At 39.3% G+C, this 21241-nt stretch overlaps 1 protein-coding gene and 1 non-coding gene across 3 annotated transcripts in view; one reads left to right on the plus strand and one right to left on the minus strand.

Annotated features, from left to right (window-relative positions):
• Positions 1–299: 299 nt before the first annotated feature.
• On the minus strand, positions 300–468 carry LOC117091278. The gene has a single exon (XR_004440380.1). It is a non-coding gene; the product is annotated as a U1 spliceosomal RNA (small nuclear RNA).
• Positions 469–1250: 782 nt separating this feature from the next.
• KITLG (KIT ligand) overlaps positions 1251–21241 on the plus strand; it is an 86422-nt gene continuing 66431 nt past the window's right edge. For both annotated transcript variants that reach the window (XM_033221116.1, XM_033221117.1), the window contains exon 1: positions 1251–1833. In XM_033221116.1, the coding sequence (XP_033077007.1) occupies positions 1819–1833 (15 nt within the window). In that variant the 5' untranslated portion in view covers positions 1251–1818. The remainder of the gene's footprint in view (positions 1834–21241) is intronic.

Genomic DNA, 21241 nt, shown 5'->3' on the forward strand with positions numbered 1-21241 from the left:
AGAGAATCGCTTGAACCCGGGAGGCAAAGGTTGCAGTGAGCCGAGATTGCGTCATTGCACTTCAGCCTGGGAGACAGAGAGACTCCATCTAAAAAATAAAAAATAAAAATAAAAATAAATCTTAAAGAAAAAGAAAACAATCACTTGCAATGCCTTCAGTATCTAAATTAGGCAGCTCATTTTGATATTTGATATTCGATATATTTGTACTAAGAGTACCTAATGTATAAAAATCTTTCTAAGCAACTATCAACTTGGAATCATGATTGATGTGCTGTCTATACATATTTTTTCTAACCTGAGGAAGTGAGAACGCAGTCCCCCACTAAATTATGCAGTCAAGTTTCCCACATTTGGGGAAATCACAGAGGTCAGCACATCCGGAGTGAAATAAATAAGCTTCGCCCTGATTACAGGTTTGGCATATTCGTGTTTAACAAACGCACCTGAACTAATTAAAGCAAATTTGGAATCCTACTCTATTATTAAAATAACTAATTTCTAAACTCATACATCATTCTTTCTTTTAAAGATCATTGATGTTAATGTTCAGCTAATATTTTCTTTTAAAAAATTAATGAAATGCTTTGGAATGTTCTCCAGTTATACAAACAAAAACAGACACATTTTGGAAAATCAATAAAATATTTGTTTTAAGTATTTTTTAAGACTGTACAGCTGGAGCTCCAGGTTTAAATTAGAGCTCTGCCATTTACTAGATATGGTTGGTCAAGAAAATTAACCTTGTATTGAATCGTCCATAAAATGGGAATAAAATAATAAGATCTATACTAATAGATTTGATGAAAGAATTTAATGAGATAATCTATGCGAAGTTCTTAGTCTGGCACCTGGTACATGAATAAGTGCATCACATAATGATGTTAGCTATTATTATTGTGGTGGCATTATCTTTCCGTTCAAAAAAGTACAACTTTCAAAGCTTTGCTGTGTTGGTGACCTGTAGTTTAATAATCTATCGCTTCTCTTTCAATCTTAATTTTCAGAGACATAGTAACAAACCATTCCGAATGAAGCATCTCCCCTTGCAAAACTTAACCTTGAGTCGACAATTCTTGTAATTATTAAATATTCATTCACTAAAGTAATTGTTTTTTTAAAAAAATAGGGGTGATAGGACAATGGCCTAACTACAGATCGCAATTAAACTTTATTTCTCTGAGGCAGACAGGGTGAATTCTTTGCTCTGAACCTCCTCGACTTCTCTCCCTCTCCGACTCTATAAAAAAGGGAGCTCCGAGTCCTCTCTGGCGCACGAGGTTATTTCGTCTGTCCCCAGGCGTGCCAGGTGAGCCCCGTCGGATCCGGGAGGGTGAGCTGGGACTCGTCGCGAGCAGTAGCTGCAGGGTACCAAGCTTCGCCCTCTGCGTCCCCGCGCCTTCGCGGCCTCCCGCCGGTGCAGGTCCGGGGCCCCCAGGCGAGGGGACGAGGATGGCCTAACCTGCCCAACTTCTGGGCCATTTACCGTGCTCTGGCCGCCTTCCCGATTCTTCCCTCCGCGCCCTTGCCTGCTTCTCGCCTACCCGGGGCTCCGGAAGGGAAGGAGGCGTGTCCGGAGCAGGCGGGCGGGAACTGTATAAAAGCGCCGGCGGCTCAGCAGCCCGGCTTCGCTCGCCGCCTCGCGCCGAGACTAGAAGCGCCGCGGAAAGCACGGACAGTGGAGAGGGCGCTGCGCTCGGGCTACCCAATGCGTGGACTATCTGCCGCCGCTGTTCGTGCAATATGCTGGAGCTCCAGAACAGCTAAACGGAGTCGCCACACCACTGCTTGTGCTGGATCGCAGCGCTGCCTTTCCTTATGAAGAAGACACAAGTGAGTAGGGCGCGTCCGGGAGCTCCCAGGCTCGCGAAGAAAAATCGTGCCCGGTGCCCCGGGGAAGCCGGCGCGCCCTGGGACCTGCAGCTGGGGCGTGCAGGGCTGTACCTGCCGGGTGAGCCAAGAGGGTGAGGGGGAGGCCGGCGTGGTGTACGGTCCCCAGCCCGCTGAGCCAGGGAGAAAAGGAGTGGGGGTGCTGAGAGGGAGCCGGTGTCAAGTTTGGAGATTCCGCAGTTAAGTTTTGAGCTGTCAGTCGGAAACCGCAATTCCCGTCTGGTGGAAAGATTGGCTTTTGGGCCGTGGAATTTTAAGTTATCACGGGAAAGCATGTCTTTGCATAGGAGACGGTTTTCCCGTGGATTCTGGGAGATTATGAAACAGCACCCCACGCGCCACCCTCGCTGGCTCTCTCTCTCAGATTTATTTGCGTAGCCCCGAGGTGGGCGCCCGGCACTGGGAGCGGCGCGGACGCGGGTGCAGCCAGGGGAGCGAAGCCAACGCGGAGCTCCTAAGCGGCAGCTCTCGGCAGGGCGGGAACCTGCCCGGCCCGCCCGGGAAACTTGGCTCTCGGCGGTGTCTGCCTAGTTTGCGGCTCTGTATGGGCTCTAAAGAGCTGTAGTACAGCATGCACCTTTTTCCATTTCAGCCGGGATAAAGGCTTTTTATAAAATAGACACCTCTAAATGATAGTGATTGAGATAATTCCTAGTGCTGCTAAATTCTGCATTATGCATAAAGCACTGTGGGTAAAGCGCTGCCCAGGGGGACAATTAGATTTTTTTTAGTGTTTTTTTTTTTTTTTTTTTTTTTGAAGAAAATACCTGGTCGCTTGCCACGGTGCCCCTATCCACAGTTCTCTTCACCATTGTTGATTTTTACCTCCTCTCACTTCTCCCCCTTAGAAATTGTTATGTGTTGTCTGCCACGGGTTGGGTAAGGGTTGCCCTTTCACCCCCCAGAGGTTCTGTCGGAGATTGCAGTTCCTGAAATGTGTGGAAGGGGTGGAAGTGGTGGGGAAAAAGGAAATCGGGGTGTTTGTACACATCGTTGGTTTAGAATGAAGGCATCAATGTGCTCAAAATGCTTTATCAAATGACCTGCTTAGCATCATATCTAGGTCTGCAAATGTACACGTTGGGAAGAAAGTTGCAAGACTCTAGCCCCTTGTACCGGTGTGGTAAAAGGCAGGGAAAAGGGACATTGCCTGGCTAAAAGAGGCTTGCGTAGTCTCTAGAGCACTCTCTAAGAGAAAAGAAGCGATGTGCCTCTCCCCTCTCTTGCAAGCTGGTTAGCTTTCAGGCAAGGCATTGAGCACCACACCTGGAATCACCACAGAGTACTGTCGAAATGCAAATGTTACAGATGCTTGCAACAAAAGTTTTATTGTAATCTCTTGATTTAGACAAGCTTTCTGCGGAATTATAAGAAGGGTAGAGACCTATTCCTTTTTGTAGTAGCATCTGCTCCCATGAATGGTAGTGGTGAGATCTGGGGGAAGAAGCTGCTACCTCCTAGTTCAGGAAAAGAGCCTAAACCTTCCTATTTAAAGAAGAACACAAGAGACAGATAAGGTTAATGTCCAAACACTCCAAAGCCAGGGGACGTACTATCAAGACCCTCTGAGAGGCAGTAGGATTGAGGATCCTTGCACCCCTGCTTTGCAAAACAAATGTGAGCTCTGTAATCTCCTTTCTCGCTTTGATTAAATGGCTGTGTAAATCGGATTACATGGAATAATTCCATTGAAAACTAGAAAGAGGTCAATCTAGTCTGAAACATTGTGGCTGTGGCATTAAGTGACTCAGTGCTGCCGACCAGAGACATTTGAGAAAGCTAAGTATTTTAGATATGTGACCTGTTCGGTCACACATCACACAAGTTAAAGTGCAGGCCCTTTGGGGGAACTTACTGATGTTAAACGCCTTGCAGCCAAAGGAGGGCAGTGCCCTTGTTGAATGAAGGCATTCATTGCCTAGGATCTAATGACCTTCAAGGTTTTCTTTAAGAATACTTCTAGCAATTCCACAGTCACTGAAAAAGGGGACACTGGAAATAGCCCAAAATCAATAAAATAATCTGCAGACATGGAGGGGGGATTAGATCTTCTTTCATATTGTTAAATTTTCTAATCCAAAGTTAAAAAGACATTTTCTGTACAATGCTGCGTGGATGGAAAGTAGCCTACGTAAATTGGAAACTGAGAAGTAGGATCGATTGTTCTGAATCTAATGTTATCCTCACCAGGGAAGAGTATGTATTAATATTTAGTAGTTTATATAAAACATGCATCAATACCATGGCTGTATTATAAAGCAGCTGGTTCTGTACTCTCCTACTACCCCCCATATAAAAAAAACTTAATAATAATATTTTAAAATGGGCTTTAATTTGAATCACACAGCTCTGCAGGAATCATGGGGGCTCCAGGTATTCTGGCCTTTCAGTCAAGCTAAATAAGTGTGAAAATTCCATCAACAACCACTTGGGATTTGATGAATGATTCATTCATTTAGCATGTGTGGTACACTTCAGTATTTTGAATATAATGACACAGGCAATAGCCATGAGGAGCAACTGTGACAATACATTTAATCACAGTTCTACAGAAATGAATGTCTTTTGAGTTTTTCAGATTTCTGTTTGATTTTATTTTATTGAGATTGTGTGGTTTTACAGTTTCTAGAGGTAATTGTGGCTGGGGCTTAGAAAAACGTCTCTTTCAATATGTAACTATTTTTTAAACATAATATTCTGATACACCATTTTAGACTACAATCAAGGCACCATATTTTGCAACACTGATTAAGATTTGGTTAAAAGTGCCATCAGCTTAATGTACCTGGTGTTACATTTATCAGTGTTTTGCTTACATTTTAGTTTGGGGATGGTTTGTGAGAAGTGTCATAACTGCTGTCAATTTCAGAAATACTGAGATAAGAAAGATTGATCTTGCAAACAATGTAAAAAGGCCATTTTAGGCATACTAACTCTCAGAGAATAAGCAAATAGAATGCTAGTTTTCACTACTCCAAAGAAAATATCTCTTTTATGTCTGTATGAAGTTTGTCATGTGGGTGACGATGCAAGTTTACTTTGTAGAAGAAAATTAACATATTTATGAAAAGAGCATTTTTTTAGTCTTGTCCTTAAGATCACTCATTTGGAATGTATGCTTTGAATAATTCTAATTTATGTAGCTTTTAATTGATACATTCTGCCAAGACTTTAAAACCTAAGTGCTAAGTTGATTACATTTAACATAAAACAAGGAAAATAACCATATGGAAATCTGAAAGTCTGGGCCAAACCAATTAAAATTGCTAAATTTTATTTACATCAAACCGCTGATTTGAAGAGAGCAAATTCTGGGTCTGGGTATTGGAGGTTTCTTACATGGATTGGCAAATCCCACTACATGTGGCCTTCGCTTTCCGTGTCTGAGAAACACCTACAATATGGTTGATGGAAGGATTCTAGGCTGTAGCTTCTGAAGACTAAGATTCTAATTCCTGTTTTACTACTCATGAGACAAATGACCTTAGGCAAATGTTTGTTAAACTTTTTGGGATTTTTGTTTTTTATAATCTGTGTGATGATAGTAAAAGTTATAAAGATTTTTCTAGCATGATGGCTTTATGGACTAAATGAAATTTTATATGTGTCTTTATACCAGCATGGTAGCTTTCTATATGTACAGTTTGAATTTACTGTTCCTGAGAAGAGAGTGCCTGCTGGCCTACTTTTACAAGCAAGAGAAAAACTGACTTATTGCAGTTAAATGATGCCTAATGAACCAAGCACAGAGACTGAGTTTTCCTAAATCTACATCTGTCGATTTGGTGACTCCCATGATAGACTAATATCTATATTAATGGGCTAATATCTTAATTATAGACTATAATTAACACACATCAATCCAGGAATATGTGAAGACAAAGGTGATATGTGGGCATAAGAGGTGCTACGTTTTTGAAGGTTTTTCTTTTAAAATGCAAATGAATGAGATAATTAGAATAGAAAATAGAAATGGAAAATGGAAATGTTATCATTATCGCTGACTCAGTTTCATGTTTCCACATTCTTGCTTTCTAAGTTCTCCTTCTATGATTCTAAGGAATTATTTTGGTTTATTTTATTTTATTTTGGACAAAGAGACTTGGTCAGTTTCCCATCCCTAATGTTCTCGCACTTGCTTTTCTGAGTGAGACCATGCATTCGTTTCTGTGGGGTGTCTTTGTTGTCTTTACCAGGCAACGTGCAGTGACTTTTTTTTTTATTATGATAGTTTGGGACTTTTATTTTTTCTTTTCTGGATTATCTTAATGTTCCCTTTTGTAAATTAGGGCAAGACATTTGGATATAAATCTCTGAGGAGTGATCTTTTATCTTTCTTTCTAGCACATAAATCATGAGCAGCTGCAAGAGACTGTTCTTGGTCTTAGTCACATGTGTAGCCAGAACAATTTACAAAGCAAATTGAGGGAACACCAAGATACTTTTATAATATATGCTACTCTCAGGGTTGTTTTTTTATAGGCTCTGTTTCATAGAAACCATTGACTGTAGCCTTTCTGATTTTTTTCTTTTTTTTGAGACAGAGTCTTGCTCTGTCGCCCAGGCTGGAGTGCAGTGGCCAGATCTCAGCTCACTGCAAGCTCTGCCTCCCGGGTTTATGCCATTCTCCTGCCTCAGCCTCCCGAGTAGCTGGGACTACAGGCGCCCGCCACTTCGCCCAGCTAGTTTTTTGTATTTTTTAGTAGAGACGGGGTTTCACTATGTTAGCCAGGATGGTCTCGATCTCCTGACCTCGTGATCCGCCCGTCTCGGCCTCCCAAAGTGCTGGGATTACAGGCTTGAGCCACCGCGCCCGGCAACCTTTCTGATTTATAGATGCAGCAAGATATGTTTGCCTTTTCACTTAATTACGAGTATACTAAAACCTATTTACAGGGGCTGGGAGTTTAAGAGAATTGTCATGATCCCATCTCTACCTATTTCTTTCTCTATAGAAAAAAGAGGTGGGGGAGTGATTTTCTCATAATTGAGGCTCATGGTTCTTTCTTTAAAATAATAATGTGTACCATCTAAAGGAAGACTGTTGTTTATTACCAGTCTTTGTCCTTTGGCTACATTTTACTATTTTTCTAGGCTGCCCCTTTAGCTTGGGTATTAGGAGACTGATTTCTTTTACTAACCTGGATACTAAGTAGTAGTAATTTGGGAAATTATTTGAACTCCAGATCTTAGTTTGCTCAACTGTAAAATGAGTAAGTGAGACTAGGTGATTTCTAAGTGCCTTCTGGTTCTAAAATTCTCTATTTCTAAAGTACTGGTAAAATAGAGATTTGAGCCAGATGGCATTTAAGCTTTCTTCAGTTCTCAGATTTATGTAGCCATTGCTTCAGTGTGAATACACATTATAACCATTGTTTTATGATTATGAATAAGCCAATGGGGAGAAATGAAGGAGATTTAAATTTAGACTGTTCTACTTTTATCCATTTCACCTACTAGTTGATATTTCTGTATGGAAAGAATGGTATTTACACTTTCTTGTTTTAGCAAAATCCATAGTTAAAGAGGATCTTTACTTTCTCTCTTCTAAATTTTTAAGTTCTGTGAAAAAGAATTCTAAGACAAAGTCAGCTAACCGGAGGAGATAAGCTTACAAAAGGGGAATGCTTCCCTGTATTTGCCTGTTTTTTCTGTCCGTTTAACTTCCAGTACCTATGTGCATGGAGTTGAAATGGAGAAAGAAAACCAAGAAGGGATCTGATGATGTAGTAGAAAGAGCCCTGAGGGGAGAATCAGAGGAACTGATCCTACCCTTTGCTCTGCCTCAAGGTGTGTGACCTTGGGCTGGTCTCCCAGTCTTAGCATCTCTGAATCATGCCCAAGAGTTAATCCTGAGACGATAGTAAAGATGAGAGGCTGCAACTGGAGACACAGAGGTGGAAAGAGGAGGGAGCCTCAGGGCAAGGCAGTTCCTGCAGATGATACTATGCCAAGTCTCTCCCTGGCTGGCTTTTGTCTGGGTCCAGTACCATCCTTGCCTGCTTACCTGAGCTGGAGCAAACCCAGTAGCCAGTAGCCAGCAACAGCAGCCTTTTTTTTTTTTTTTTTTTTTTTTTTTTTTAGCAGTCAGAAGCTATGGCAGTCTTTTCTTGTTGACATGAGAATATTCCAAGATCAGCTGGACCCTCCTCCAGCTAGGAGAACACACATTTCTCAGAAAACAGGGCCATAACAATGAAGATAATGCTCTTCTCTAATCACTGGTATTACCCACTGAGCTATTCACTAAAACGAAGTTTAGAATTGAGGCAATAGTCTAGAAAATTAACAACAACAACAAAAAGGAGCGATGGCTATCATTAGGATATTTGGATGCAGGAATTCAGCACTTGACTTTGTGCCTGTAGCTGTTGTCCTGGAGCTCTTGAGTGCTGCTGATTGGAACATGGTAAATTGGGAGGGAGCAGGGCAATTAGGTAGCCTTTTCTGTGTTCCAGGTACACAGACAGCAGCTCAAAATTTGTCTGTTGCTCACAAAGAATGCTTTTGCTCTTTAGGGTGACCATGTAAAAGGACATGAAAGAACCACCACAAGCTCATCAGTGCTCACTTGATAAAGCAAGCCTTGTTCACCTTTGCAGAAAGGGCATCCCCACTGCATAATTGCATCCCTGTGCAAACCTAGGAGGAAAGAGCACAGCTTAGAGGGGGGTGTTGTGTTTGTCTTGTATGCCCATACTGTGTTGCCTTTTTAGGAGCAAAAGTTCATCTGCTGAACATAAGCCCTGTGAGTGCTTAGAACTTTTCCTTCTTTTTCACCTTGACATAAAATCCCTAAAGCAGAGGACCTTTCCCTTTCAGTGTCTTCCCTCTGCTCCAGGACTGAATCACATCTCATTATTGACTTGTTTCACCTAAATGTGAGTATTTGAGTGGCCGCGAACCAGGTTGCCTCTGAGGAATACAACTGAATAGTGGTGATCTGTTGCGAAGGAACCTTTTAGGGCCCTACAGTGCTGAGTTTTCTACTGTTTACTTGGAGTTCCTTTCTCAGTGCCCTCCCAAACAAATGCCTTGGGAAAACACACAGATTCCTTGACTTCCAAGAAGATTGTGACAGAGAAAGTGTGCTTTGTTATAAAGGCCTTGTCACCCTCCTGGGATGTGTTATCCATATGGATGTACTGGCTGTTAAAATTTATATTCACTGCAGAACTTGAGATGGAGGAGTGGGGAGAAGGGAGGGTAGAGATGTTTTCATATAAAATTGTTTCTAACATGATCTAGAAAACCCAAGGATTGCAAAACAGACCTTAGCAGTCATACATCATTATTTATGGTTCGTGTAAACATACAATTTAATGCTTCTGAAATAGTAAACACATTAGGGATTTCCTTTTTTGATGAACAACCAAAAGCTCTGTGATTGCTTTCGTTTGGATTTCTGGCAACTTTAGAAAACTGCTGTATTCAGTGGGTCCTAGTCAGAAATCTTTGATGTGCTGTGTTAGTCAGAGGACTGACCTTAACACATATGTCATTCTGCTGTTTGAAAGATACGTTATCACAGTGCAGGAGAATGGCTGGTGCTTTCTACTTCCAGGTGGTCCAAAGTGGGAACTAAACAAAATGAGGGGATAATAAAGGGATTAGGCAACATTCATGAAAAATGCAGAGAAAGTTATTAGCATAATGTTTTTACTATTTGGATGACATTGATTCTATGTAGAAAAGCACTGAACTACAAAATAGGGCTTACATAATTCTTCCACTATCTTTGTAACAAATTATATATATATAATATATGTACGTGTTTATATTTGTTCTTAGCCCCTGCCCAGAAAAGTGTTTTTAAAACTTTAATTCCTGTTCGTAATGTACTGAAGCCACAGTACTCTATGCTTTAATAATACTTGAAAAATAATGTACCTTTTTTTTAAATTTGAAACTAGAGTGTTTAAGAAAAGAATATATATATAGGCATTAAGCTTGCTTGATTTATTTCATACATAGATACACATTTGACTGTAGAGAATTTTAATTTAAAATTATAAGTAGCTTCTAATAATACTAGCAAATCCTTATATAATGCTCACAGTGTAAGGACTTGTTCTAAGTACTTTGCATTTATTTATTTATATTTTTCAGTAATTAGACTTTTAAATCCAAGACTGATTTGACCATTTATTGTTTGCACTTCTGTACAAATGTCACACATAATGATTCAACTTGAAGAGATGAAATTTACTGTACTATGTGTCAAGTGTTTGGCATTTAAATGTGTAGCCATTTTAAATAGCTTCTATCATTGTATTATAAAATCAAACCATCCTGATAATAGATCATGCCAAAATGGCACTTAGTAGAAAACAGCTCCAAGATTAATTAATTCATAGCACTTTTCCGATGAGAGGTAGTTATTATTTTTTAAAACCCCATTTCACAGATAAGGAAACTAAGACAAGGTCTTTCTCCTGCCAGTCCCAGGTGTTTATTGCAAAAGAGACTCAGCTGGCACTAACCACAGCACATTAGTGTAGCTTATTCAATACCTCAGATACGCATTCTGTTTACATGAACATTGAATCAAAAACAAATGCAACTCAGATATTCAAAACGGCTGCCAGTAATAGAATTTGGACAACAAAAAATTTCATGATTGCAGTTGCCTCAAAGAGTGGCTCCTGCCAGCTGCTCAGTAAATACTCTTGGAATGTTGTGAAATGAATGGAGACCTAATTCAGGTTGTTAGATACTGATACATGTTTTATAAGCCTTTTTTTTTTAATGGCAAAATTTTAACAAGTGTGCTAGGTCTATTATACACACAAGTGTGTTTGGTTCATGGCTGGCAAAGCTACTTTGTTCGCTGTTTTACAGCATTAATTTTCAGTGAATGTGTAACATCATTTACTTAGTGAAACTGGAGACGATGTGAGAGAATAGCAAAGGTTTGAATGGGTATAGATCAAATGTAGTATTGGTTCTGCCACTTACCAACCCCAGTAACTTTTTCTCTTTGAACTTCACTTTCTCAGTATTTAAAATGGGCACAGAAGTAACCACCTAGGAGTAGTATTGATGTGATAATTAAAAGAGATGGACTGTCTAACATCACAGCAACTGGCACTTACTTAATAGGTCATCATTTCCTTCTCTAAAAGAATAGTAAATCACACAGAGCATTATACAAATCTGTATGCTGTAAGAAATAACTTCGGTGTTAGTAATTCCTGGCTTTGGCTATAGGACTTTCATAAATAAAAAAAAATTAAAACCAATCCTTAGAAACTAATAGCTTAACTCTCTTTTTTATACATTATCTATCTTATTTAACACTCATAAACACCCTTAGCAAATTTTTTAAAGTTTTCCCAATTTTATCTCCTTTACTTTTCTTCCCTTTCTGTTCAAAGGAAATAGCTATACAAAGTAGACCAAAGACAAGCTGTTTTAGAAGTAAAAGAAGAGCTTACCAAATAAGGAAATATTAAGACAAATGAATAAGTTAATAACTGTGAATTACTCCCCATGGGTGAAGCACTATGCCACAAACTGCACAAGTGTATCTCATTTGATTGTAGCAAAATGTTGTAAAGTACATATTATTATTTAGCATCATATTTTTAACGAAGAAAAAAAAAGAAAACCTGGAGTTCAGAGAGATTACGAAAACTTGCCCAAAATGAGAATTTAAAAAGTGCAAGTAAGTGGAAGAGCTTGGATTTGAAGCCAAGCCTATTTAAATCTAAAGGCCAGATTCCTTCTAATCACTGCAATATAATGCACCAATATAGACACTCATGCATACACATACAAACTGTAAGGCTTGAACTTCTTTGTTTTTTTTGTTTTTTCGAATTTGTGTGTGGAAATGAAGATGCATTTTAACCTTACACCAGACAGACTGAGAGCAGGCAAAGCCGAGTCCTCTGGTTGAATGATGTGTTGCTTCTGACCCCACACTCCTCAGTACTTACCAGAAGTGTAAATGGTTGTATATGAGCAACACTCCCACAAGTCAAGGAGCTTGGGTTTCCTCATCAGGCTCTCCCACCTGTCTCCCCAGCAGTCAAAGGAAACCCCTTGCCTGACTCATCTGACTGTTGTGAGGGAAGCTCATTGTAAACTCTAAAGATGTCCTCTTACTTTATGGAATTAGGAATTACTTCATTGCCAGAAAGCTTTCTGTCTTTCAAATAAAGTGGTACTTTGTTGGCAGAGGGCAGATTTTAAAATATTTTAAAGTTGTGTTTCAAAATAACTTCTTGGAATGAAAAGCTACTTCAGAAATTACTTTTATCAATTTGCTCTGACCCTCTACATGCTGTTTTGGAAGATGGTTTTAAATGTCTGCGATCATATTAGAAAACTATTTGATAATAATGTCACTTATGTCTGGGTTTTAAAGCTACCAGCCTTTTATATTGTGGCCTTTGTTTTGTTCATTTCTTATCAATCCAACTGCATTAATAGTAAAAAAGAAAATATTTTCTGCATTAATATCGCAGGTTTGGGTGATTGTCAGCATATCCTTATCAGCAGCATCACCTTGTAACTTACTCAATAGCAGTTTAGTACAAATGAAAGTGTTGGCTAAAAAGTCCTGGCATCATCTCAACGCAGGTGAAGGAGACAACAGAACAGAGATGTACTTAACCAAACTCTGCAGTCAGATGGTCTGCTTTGGTTGCCTAAGAACGAAAACCTCTTAGCCTCAGTTTCCCCATCTGCCAAACAGAATGAGCAATGGTACATTTCTCATAGGTGGTTATAAGGATAAAATGAAGTAATCCACAAAAAAGCACTTAGTCCAGTGCTGGACACCAAGAAAATATTAAATAAACATTTACTCTTGCTATTACCATTAAACAAATGGTAATGTGATGCTTATCAACAGTGATGACTCCTTTCTTCAAGAAAGTGACTTTAACTGCAAAATCTCCACTACCAGAGTGAAAGGGAAAGTTGAAGCAATTTATCCAAGTAACTCCAGCCTCAAGTTCACTTTTGTCCTGAATAACGTAGCTGTTTTTATTCTTTTTTAAAAACAAAAACTGAAAAAGAAAAAATGCGTATATTTAGAATCACAAAAGAGTTTACCTAGACCAAAGTTACTTCTTTCTATCATGTGCCCAAGATCACAGCACCAATATGTGGTGGCTGGCTTATGAACCAGATTTAGATTCAGAGCTCGCATTCCCAAGCTCTTTGTTTTACCTGGAATTAGGGGAACAGAACATGAGTCATTCCTATTTTGAATAAGTGAGTGATTTCCTACTTTTCCCTATATGAGTGAAGTCATTTTCAGCATCCATAAAAATGTAGCCACTTGTCAAAAGACAATGGAAATAACATGGCTTTTGTGTCAAAAGCACATAGATTTTACCTCTGGCTTTTGACTCTAGCTTGACATAGGATCTTAGGTTATTTATTTATCTTTCCTTAACCTTCTCTTAACCTTCTGTAAAATAGAAGAATAGTACTTTGCAGCTTCCTTCTGTTGCTTCCTCTTTTTTTTCTCCCTTCTTTCCTTGTTCTTTCCCTTCCTTTTTTAAAAAACCTAGAAATAATGTTATATACCTAATTTGTAATCACAAATCACAATCACTTCAATAATTGTACTATTAAAAAACAATGTTTTTCAGAATTAACACGTTTTTCTGCTCTACTTTTAAGCAGTAAATTATATTTCTCAAAGTGTTTGGCTCATTGGCCTTGTGTAGACTGGAAGAAGCATGGGGTTTGGAGTTAGACAGAATGAGGTTTAAATCTTAGCTCTACTATTATGATTACAGCATGATATTTATTTCCTTCCCCTAGTCCCCAATATCCTCATTGGTGTAATGCAGTCGTAGGGGTAATAGTACATAGTTGGAAGAACACCATTAAATTAGATTATAATCTAGGCATGGTGGCATATGCCTGCAATCCAAACACTTTGGAAGATGGAGGCAGGATGATTGCTTGAGCCCAGGAGTTCAAGAACAGCCTGGGCAACATAGTGAGACCTTGTCTCAAAAAAATAAATTATAAATAAATAAATAAATAAATAAATGAGATAATATGTGGAAATTGTCTGACCCAGAAGTGATACTCAATGAACTGTATCTGTGAGCTTTAGGGAATGGATTTTGTCTGACCCAGAAGTGATACTCAATGAATTGTATCTGTAAGCTTTAGGGAATAGATTATGCCAGCAGACACATCAGTAGGTATTAGACTGTCTGCTGTGTGTCTGTAAGGATGTTGACACATGTTGGTGACCTCACAACTTGTGACAGTCAAGAGAGTAATTAATTGAGCAGTGTTCTACGTACTGTACTGTCCATTGAGAGGCCTAGTGTTGTTGTATTGTTCTCAGCCTTGAGCAATAAAAAATGTAGAGTTTCCAAATACACGAAAACTTAGTTTATTAATGGCTTCTAAAATGAGCCTCAAATTACTTTTTGTATAGTACGATCATGAATAGCTTTGGAGACTCATCAGTCTGGCATCATCTCTTCAAACTGTATGACTTTGAGTCACTTGAGTCTTCTGATAACATTCTGATTTTCTCACTTGTAAAATGAGGTTTATAATAATGTCTAACTCCTAAGGTGGCTGTGAGGATTAAATGAGCTAATGTGTAAGAAGGGCACCAGGACAGGTACCAGAAAACCTCGGTAAATGTTAGCTCCTTTCAAATAAAATGCAGTTTTGCATTCAAAGGTTGTTTGTTTGTTGTTTTTATTTTATTTTACTTTTTTTTTGCATGTGTTGAATTAATAACTGTATAGAATCAACAGTTTGGAAATGTTTCCTTTATGAATTCAGGTTTTATTTTCTTGTCAGTGGTTCTGTTTAGTTTAAGGGCTTGGTTGTCCAGATGCATCTTTGAGTAAGTTTTGTATCAATCAAGACAGACGCAAGTTACTTTTATCAGTCCATTACTTCAGGTAAACAAGCATTCCATTCTTTGACAGAACATTAAACTGTTATGTTCCTTTTGATGGAGTGCTGATTTGTTCAAAACACTTGTGAAAGAGAGAAAACAGCTCCTGTTTTCTAACTCTTTTGTAATCCAAAGTTTGTTTCCAAAGGTTTTCTGGACGTTTATTGATTGAATCTTTGATTATGGATACCACAGTGATTAATTTACCAAGCCAGAAATGTGGGAAGTAATTTTGGGTTCAGTTCAGAGTGGGATCTAACACAATAGTTTGAACCAAGACTAAAATGCAAAAATCTCTTTTAGATATTGAAAAAGAAAAAAAAGTATATATATATATATATATATATATATATATATATATATATTAAAGTCCCTGCTTTTAAGGCCCAAAGGAGAATGTAGTAGAAACATTGATAAGTGTTATTTTTGTGAATTGCTTAGAAACAGAATTAGATTTTAAAAGGAATTCCTTTTGCACTTTTCCCTGATGATTTGTATCCTACCATTTGAGGGATAATACGGGAAAGTCAGAAGAAGAACTTGCTGACAGCACAGGAGATCCATATCCTAAATTCATGTATGTGGTACTGTATTTCTATGAGGCTTTCAGGATGTCCATTTTGTTAGCCATCAAAATGTGGGGGTAGATCCTATAATTTTAATGGTTCTCTCTAATGCACACAATCTAGAGTTATTAACAGAAGTCTGACTGTGTCATTACCCTGGCTAAAATCCTCTACCGACTTTACATTACCCTCAGGATAAAGTCCAAACCTTCAGCACGCTATACAAGGTCCTCTGTGGTTTGGCTGGTGCTTATCTCCACCACTCCCTGAGTGGTAAGTTTCATTCCAGCGTCACCTAACTATGTACAATGACATACCTGTATTACTGCACTTGGTCTCCAAGGCCCTGAGGGCCTCTCATTTGGGTAGCTTTGATGGTCTCTCCTACAGGAAGTCCTCCCTGACTTTTGTTTGCTTTTCTTCCCCAGCCCCACTCCCTACTATGTTGTTCTTACCCTGAGCTCCTATAGCATTAAAAAATATATGTATATCATATCACTTATCACATTATATTAAAGTTATTTTTTTACTTACCTTGCTAAGTTGTCTAACACTGGTATCCTAGCTAGTGGCACAGTGCCAAAATACTGATAAAGGTTTTCTGAACTAAACTATGAATTTAGTGCCAGATGTCTCTTTAAGGGACAGCATCCACTTATCAGCATTCTAAGAATGGATCCAGACATTTGACAATTTTGTGCCCGTTGACCTCAGCTGACACATGAAACTGTGCATGTAACACTGTCCTGTATAAACATACATACATTGTTCAAACATAATTTTCCTCAGAAAGAGAAATGATAAATGAGCCACTTGGGGTGGTAGAAGAGAATGGAGACGGTAAGTTAAAAATAAATAAATAAATAAATAAAGGAGAAGGTGAGGCAAATGCTTGCCATTCTTAAGGAAATAACACAATAGGCTGAATGACAAGGACCAGTTAAAACTCACTAATGCCAGATATATGAAGACTTAAGAACCAGAAGGATTTTAGGGCAGAATATTGTTGATGATGATAAGGATGAAAAATATTGCTTTCCAATGTTTATTCCCTGTACCAGATCCTGAGCTAAATCTGTTACATACTTTATGTCTCCTGATTCTCCCCCCACCTGTGAGGGTGGTGGTAGTGTGATTATTCCATTTAATAGAAGAGGAGGAATGTGAGCTCACAGAGGTTCAGCAAATTGCTCAGCATCTTACAACTCTCAGTCATCAAACCTCATCTGTTTGTTCCTAATTTCTTGCTTAGTATTAGTACTGTTGTCATTTTCTTTTCTTACCTAGAGATTTTTTTTTTTTTTTTAGATGGAGTCTCGCTCTGTCACCAGGCTGGATGGAGTGCAGTGGTGCGATCAGCTCACTACAACCTCTACCTCCCAGGTTTAAGCGATTCTCCTGCCTCAGCCTCCTGAGTAGCTGGGATTACAGGCACGTGCCACCACACCCGGCTAATTTTTGTATTTTTAGTAGGGATGAGGTTTCATCATGTTGGCCAGGATGGTCTCGATCTTTTGATCTCATGATCCGCCTGCCTCAACCTCCCAGAGTGCTGGAATTACAGGCCTGAGCCAGCGTGCCCGGCCAAGATTTTTTTTTAATGCATAATAATTCATGAGACTATTACAAATATAGTAAATGGATTCTTCCTTCCCAGCTCACCCACACTCAAGATGCTTCCTTTAAAATTCTGTTAACAATTTGTGCTGGTTAATAGGTAGTCAGTGCAATACACAAGTAAAGGATGTTGTGTAGTTTTGGATACTGAGGTGTATAGTCTGTCTAAAAGGGATTCAAAGACAAAAATATGACAATATGAGAGGATTCAGATGATTCTATTAGAAGGATATTTATGTATTTAAGACAAATATGGTTAAGGAGTTTAGCAAAAATAATGTTTCAATACATAAGATCGGAGATTAAGTGTGGAGGAAGAAAGTTGAAGAAGGATTAACAAGAAGTGATGTTTTCAAATTTCCAGTGTGGTTAGAAGCCATTATCTTAGTGACTCAAGGCAGTAATACTACTGCTTTACAATATAGTGCTCTAAAATAATGTTACAGAGATTGCGTGTACTTTAAAAAACATATATCATTTTAGGGATACTCTTTGATGCCAAGTTTTAAAAATTCTACAGTGTGTAAAATGATGCAACCTTGGAGCATGATTTTTTTTTTTTTTTTTTTAAATCGGATAAGCTTGGTTTTGGGTGTAGATCTGAAAAGTTAACATTTCTTAAACCAATACAATGTTTCCAGTTTTATATAATTATATCGCAAAGAACAAAGTCTAAATTCTGCCTTAATTTGCAAAGAAAAGCTCCAAAAAGGACCATAAAGAAGAGGAGATAACATACAAATAGTGAGCAATGAAGTAGATGTACAAAATGGTTTGTGCAGATTTGGCACTTAAAACATACAGCAGGCCGGGCGCGGTGGCTCAAGCCTGTAATCCCAGCACTTTGGGAGGCCGAGACGGGCGGATCACGAGGTCAGGAGATCGAGACCATCCTGGCTAACACGGTGAAACCCCGTCTCTACTAAAATATACAAAAAATTAGCCGGGCGAGATGGCGGGCGCCTGTAGTCCCGGCTACTCGGGAGGCTGAGGCGAGAGAATGGCGTAAACCCGGGAGGCGGAGCTTGCAGTGAGCTGAGATCCGGCCACTGCACTCCAGCCTGGGCGACAGAGCGAGACTCCGTCTCAAAAAAAAAAAACATACAGCAGCTGAAGTACATCTTAAATTTCATTTAGCGAATATACTGCTCACGAGGCCCTCTCTTTATTTCCTGAGGAAGTAGATCCCTATTTTCTCGCATATGGTGAGAAAATCTCTTTGCTATCCAAACAGTTTCCCTGTTTACATTAGTTCTTCCATCCCCTTCTGATTCCTCAGCAAAGCAGCTGCTTTGAAAAGAAGCTCAAAGTATTATCTTGAAATGGTTACCTACTCTCCCTCTTTCCTGCCCCAAGAAGAAAGTTTCTTTCTGTATTTTCCCAGTATTATTTAGAGTCAAGATTTGAGGTCTTAAGGTACATTTTCTATATTCTTCTTTTGTTTTAAACTTGAAAGCAAAATAATCTTCCCAAGTCTACCGTGAGGATGAATTTCAGAATGCACAATAACTTAACATTTACCGAGAAAATTGTTAGCTCAGAATCTTTTAAAATAGAGATAACAATAACAAGTGTGATGTGTGATGCCAGTACTCCTATCCTGATACATTGTAAAAAATCATCTCCTTCTTTGCTTCTGTCCTACATCCTTTTTTCTTTTCTTTTCTTTTCTTTTTTTTTTTTGAAATGGAGTTTTGCTCTTGTTGCCCCAGCTGGATTGCAATGGGGCTATCTTGGCTCACTGTAACCTCTGCCTCCCGGGTTCAAACAATTCTCCTGCCTCAGCCTCCCTAGTAGCTGGGATTACAGGTGCCCACCACCACGCCCAGCTAATTTTTTGTATTTTTAGTAGAGATGGGGTTTCACCATGTTGGCCAAGCTGGTCTCGAACTCCTGACTTTAGGTGATCTGCCCACCTTGGTCTCCCAAAGTGCTGGGATTCCAGGCGTGAGCCACCGCGTCCAGTCACATCTTCCTTTATATCTTCCTTTCTTAATGAATTTAGAGTCTCCTCCTACATCATAATGGTATTAGAGAGAATGCTAAGTATAATTCCGTGAATCTCATGATAAACAATTGGAATAAAAGAGCTTGCCACTTAGTCATGATTATTAGCATGAAAATGTGATGATGCAGCCTATTTTAGGAAAGGGATGAAGTTTCATTGAATTAGCTCTTGAGTAGTCTGGCATGCGACTTTCTGTTTCTTGCAAACAAGTTGCATGATAGGGGAACATCAACACTATGCCACTGTGACCCTGAAGAAAAGGTAGCTGGTTTTGTTTTGGTCAAAGTAGGAATGGGTCTGGAAATGGATTCGGTTTTATGAGCATTGTTTTGCCTGCTTTAGAAAAGATGACAGATAAGAGTCAACCAATGCTTTGGGAACAGATAAGATTAGCATTTAAAAGCTTAACCTATGTCATCACTTCTGGGTATGTCTGCCCCAAGGGAAATCTTATTCTTTGCATGCATTTTGAATGCAGAATCACCATGAATAATTTTTATGAATGGCTACTTTAGAAATGTTGATGATTGCAGCTCATTGGGGAAATAAGAAGAAATTTATAGTTGCATATTATAATAAATTCTAAATAAAGTAGTATGGAATCGTTGACTTGTCAGAGACTTCCAGTGAACTTACTGCAGGACAGGGTCTACATTTCAGCTCTGTGGGATATTTTTAGTGTTTTTGCTTTTTTATATGCCCCTTTTTGTCAATAAAGGAAAGTGAGTCCACTTTATACTTAGGTAGTTTCTTCAGAAAGGGAACTCTGGGGATTTTATAGCCAGGTCAGCACTTTGATTTTGGGCCACATCTACCAGGAGAGGCATTTTTCAATGATTGTTCATTCATTAAAATTGTCTATGTAGCATTTACTACCACTGTGCTAGAGGCCAGAGATACAGTAGTAAGCAAAACAGTTAAGTTGTCGCTGCCCTTCCTGTAGTTTATAGTCTACTCCTGGTTTTATAGCCTAGTTTTCCACTTACATGGACCTAGAGAAGTATTAAAGGTACAAAGAAAATGGTTAAAAGTTCAAACTGAGAAGCATTTAGCTAATTGTCACTGTTTGAATTTAGCAGTTATTGAGCGTAAGAGTGAGGAGGATGACAATGGTTTATATCCAACTGATGAGCAAAGCCCTCCTGTTTATTCTTCACTCATTCATTCTAAATATATTTACGAGGGTCTTCTTCACACCCAGCATTGCCTTAGTCACTCTGACAAAACAGTGAGGGACTGAAAGTCCATATGGCACCTTATGGTGCTCACAGTCAAGTGCAAGAAACAGATAATAAGCAAAACTGGTTGGCGATGTTGCAATTCCATTGTGTAAATATGGAAACCACCTGCTGAGGAGTGAATTGTTCATTGGCCAGCCTTCATCTCTGCCCCATCATATGTACCTGGTTTTATTCTCTAGTTACACAATGTAGATATTGCCACTACCTTGGTCCGTACTATATAAAAGAGAATTTTATTAAAGGAGCACTTTTATGAGCAATTCAGTAGCAGTTAGCAATACATGCAGTCCACAAATATGGAGGATTATGTACTATGAGAAAGGACCAAATCAGGGTGCTAGAGGTAAGAATGACAGATAAGAATAATATAATCCTCATTCTTATACCATGTATATTCTTGTTGGGAGGAACAAATGATAAGAGTAAACTAATTGGGTTATCAAGATAATTTCTGAGAATGAAAAGTGCTTAAGGGAAAGTAAAACTGTGATGTGATGTGATATGAGGTGCTCCTTAAGACAGGTTACCTGGGAAGCCTTCTCTGAGAAGATGGTATTGTTACCAGGAGGTCCTTGCTCCCAGAGCTCCCAAGATGGCGGCGGCCACTTCCAAGATGGTGGCAAGCCTCATGTTCTCTGACCTGGGGTTCTTGGCCTCACAGATTCCAACGAATGGAAACTTGGGCCATGCGGTGAGTGTTACAGCTCTATTAGAAGCTGTGGGTGACGGAAGAGAACCGTGGAACCCAGTGACTAGTGTTCAGCTCGATTAGGAGGAACCCAGGCACTTAGCCATGCAGGAACAATGGCAAGCCTTTAGCCCAATTGGGAGTGGCAATGGGCGCCTCACTGGATCAGGAGCACATCAGCCACCCTGCCCGATTCAGAGGGATGGAAGTCAGCCACCTGTCTGTGATGGAGGCAAACAGCAGTGGTGGGTGGCGAGCGAAAGCTCAGCTCGAGCTGTAACAAAACACAGACCAGAAGAGTGCAGTTGCAAAATTTAATAGAGTGAAATAGAGTGA

Source organism: Trachypithecus francoisi, unplaced genomic scaffold, assembly GCF_009764315.1.
Source record: "Trachypithecus francoisi isolate TF-2019V2 unplaced genomic scaffold, Tfra_2.0 Lachesis_group11, whole genome shotgun sequence".
Taxonomy (NCBI): domain Eukaryota; kingdom Metazoa; phylum Chordata; class Mammalia; order Primates; family Cercopithecidae; genus Trachypithecus; species Trachypithecus francoisi.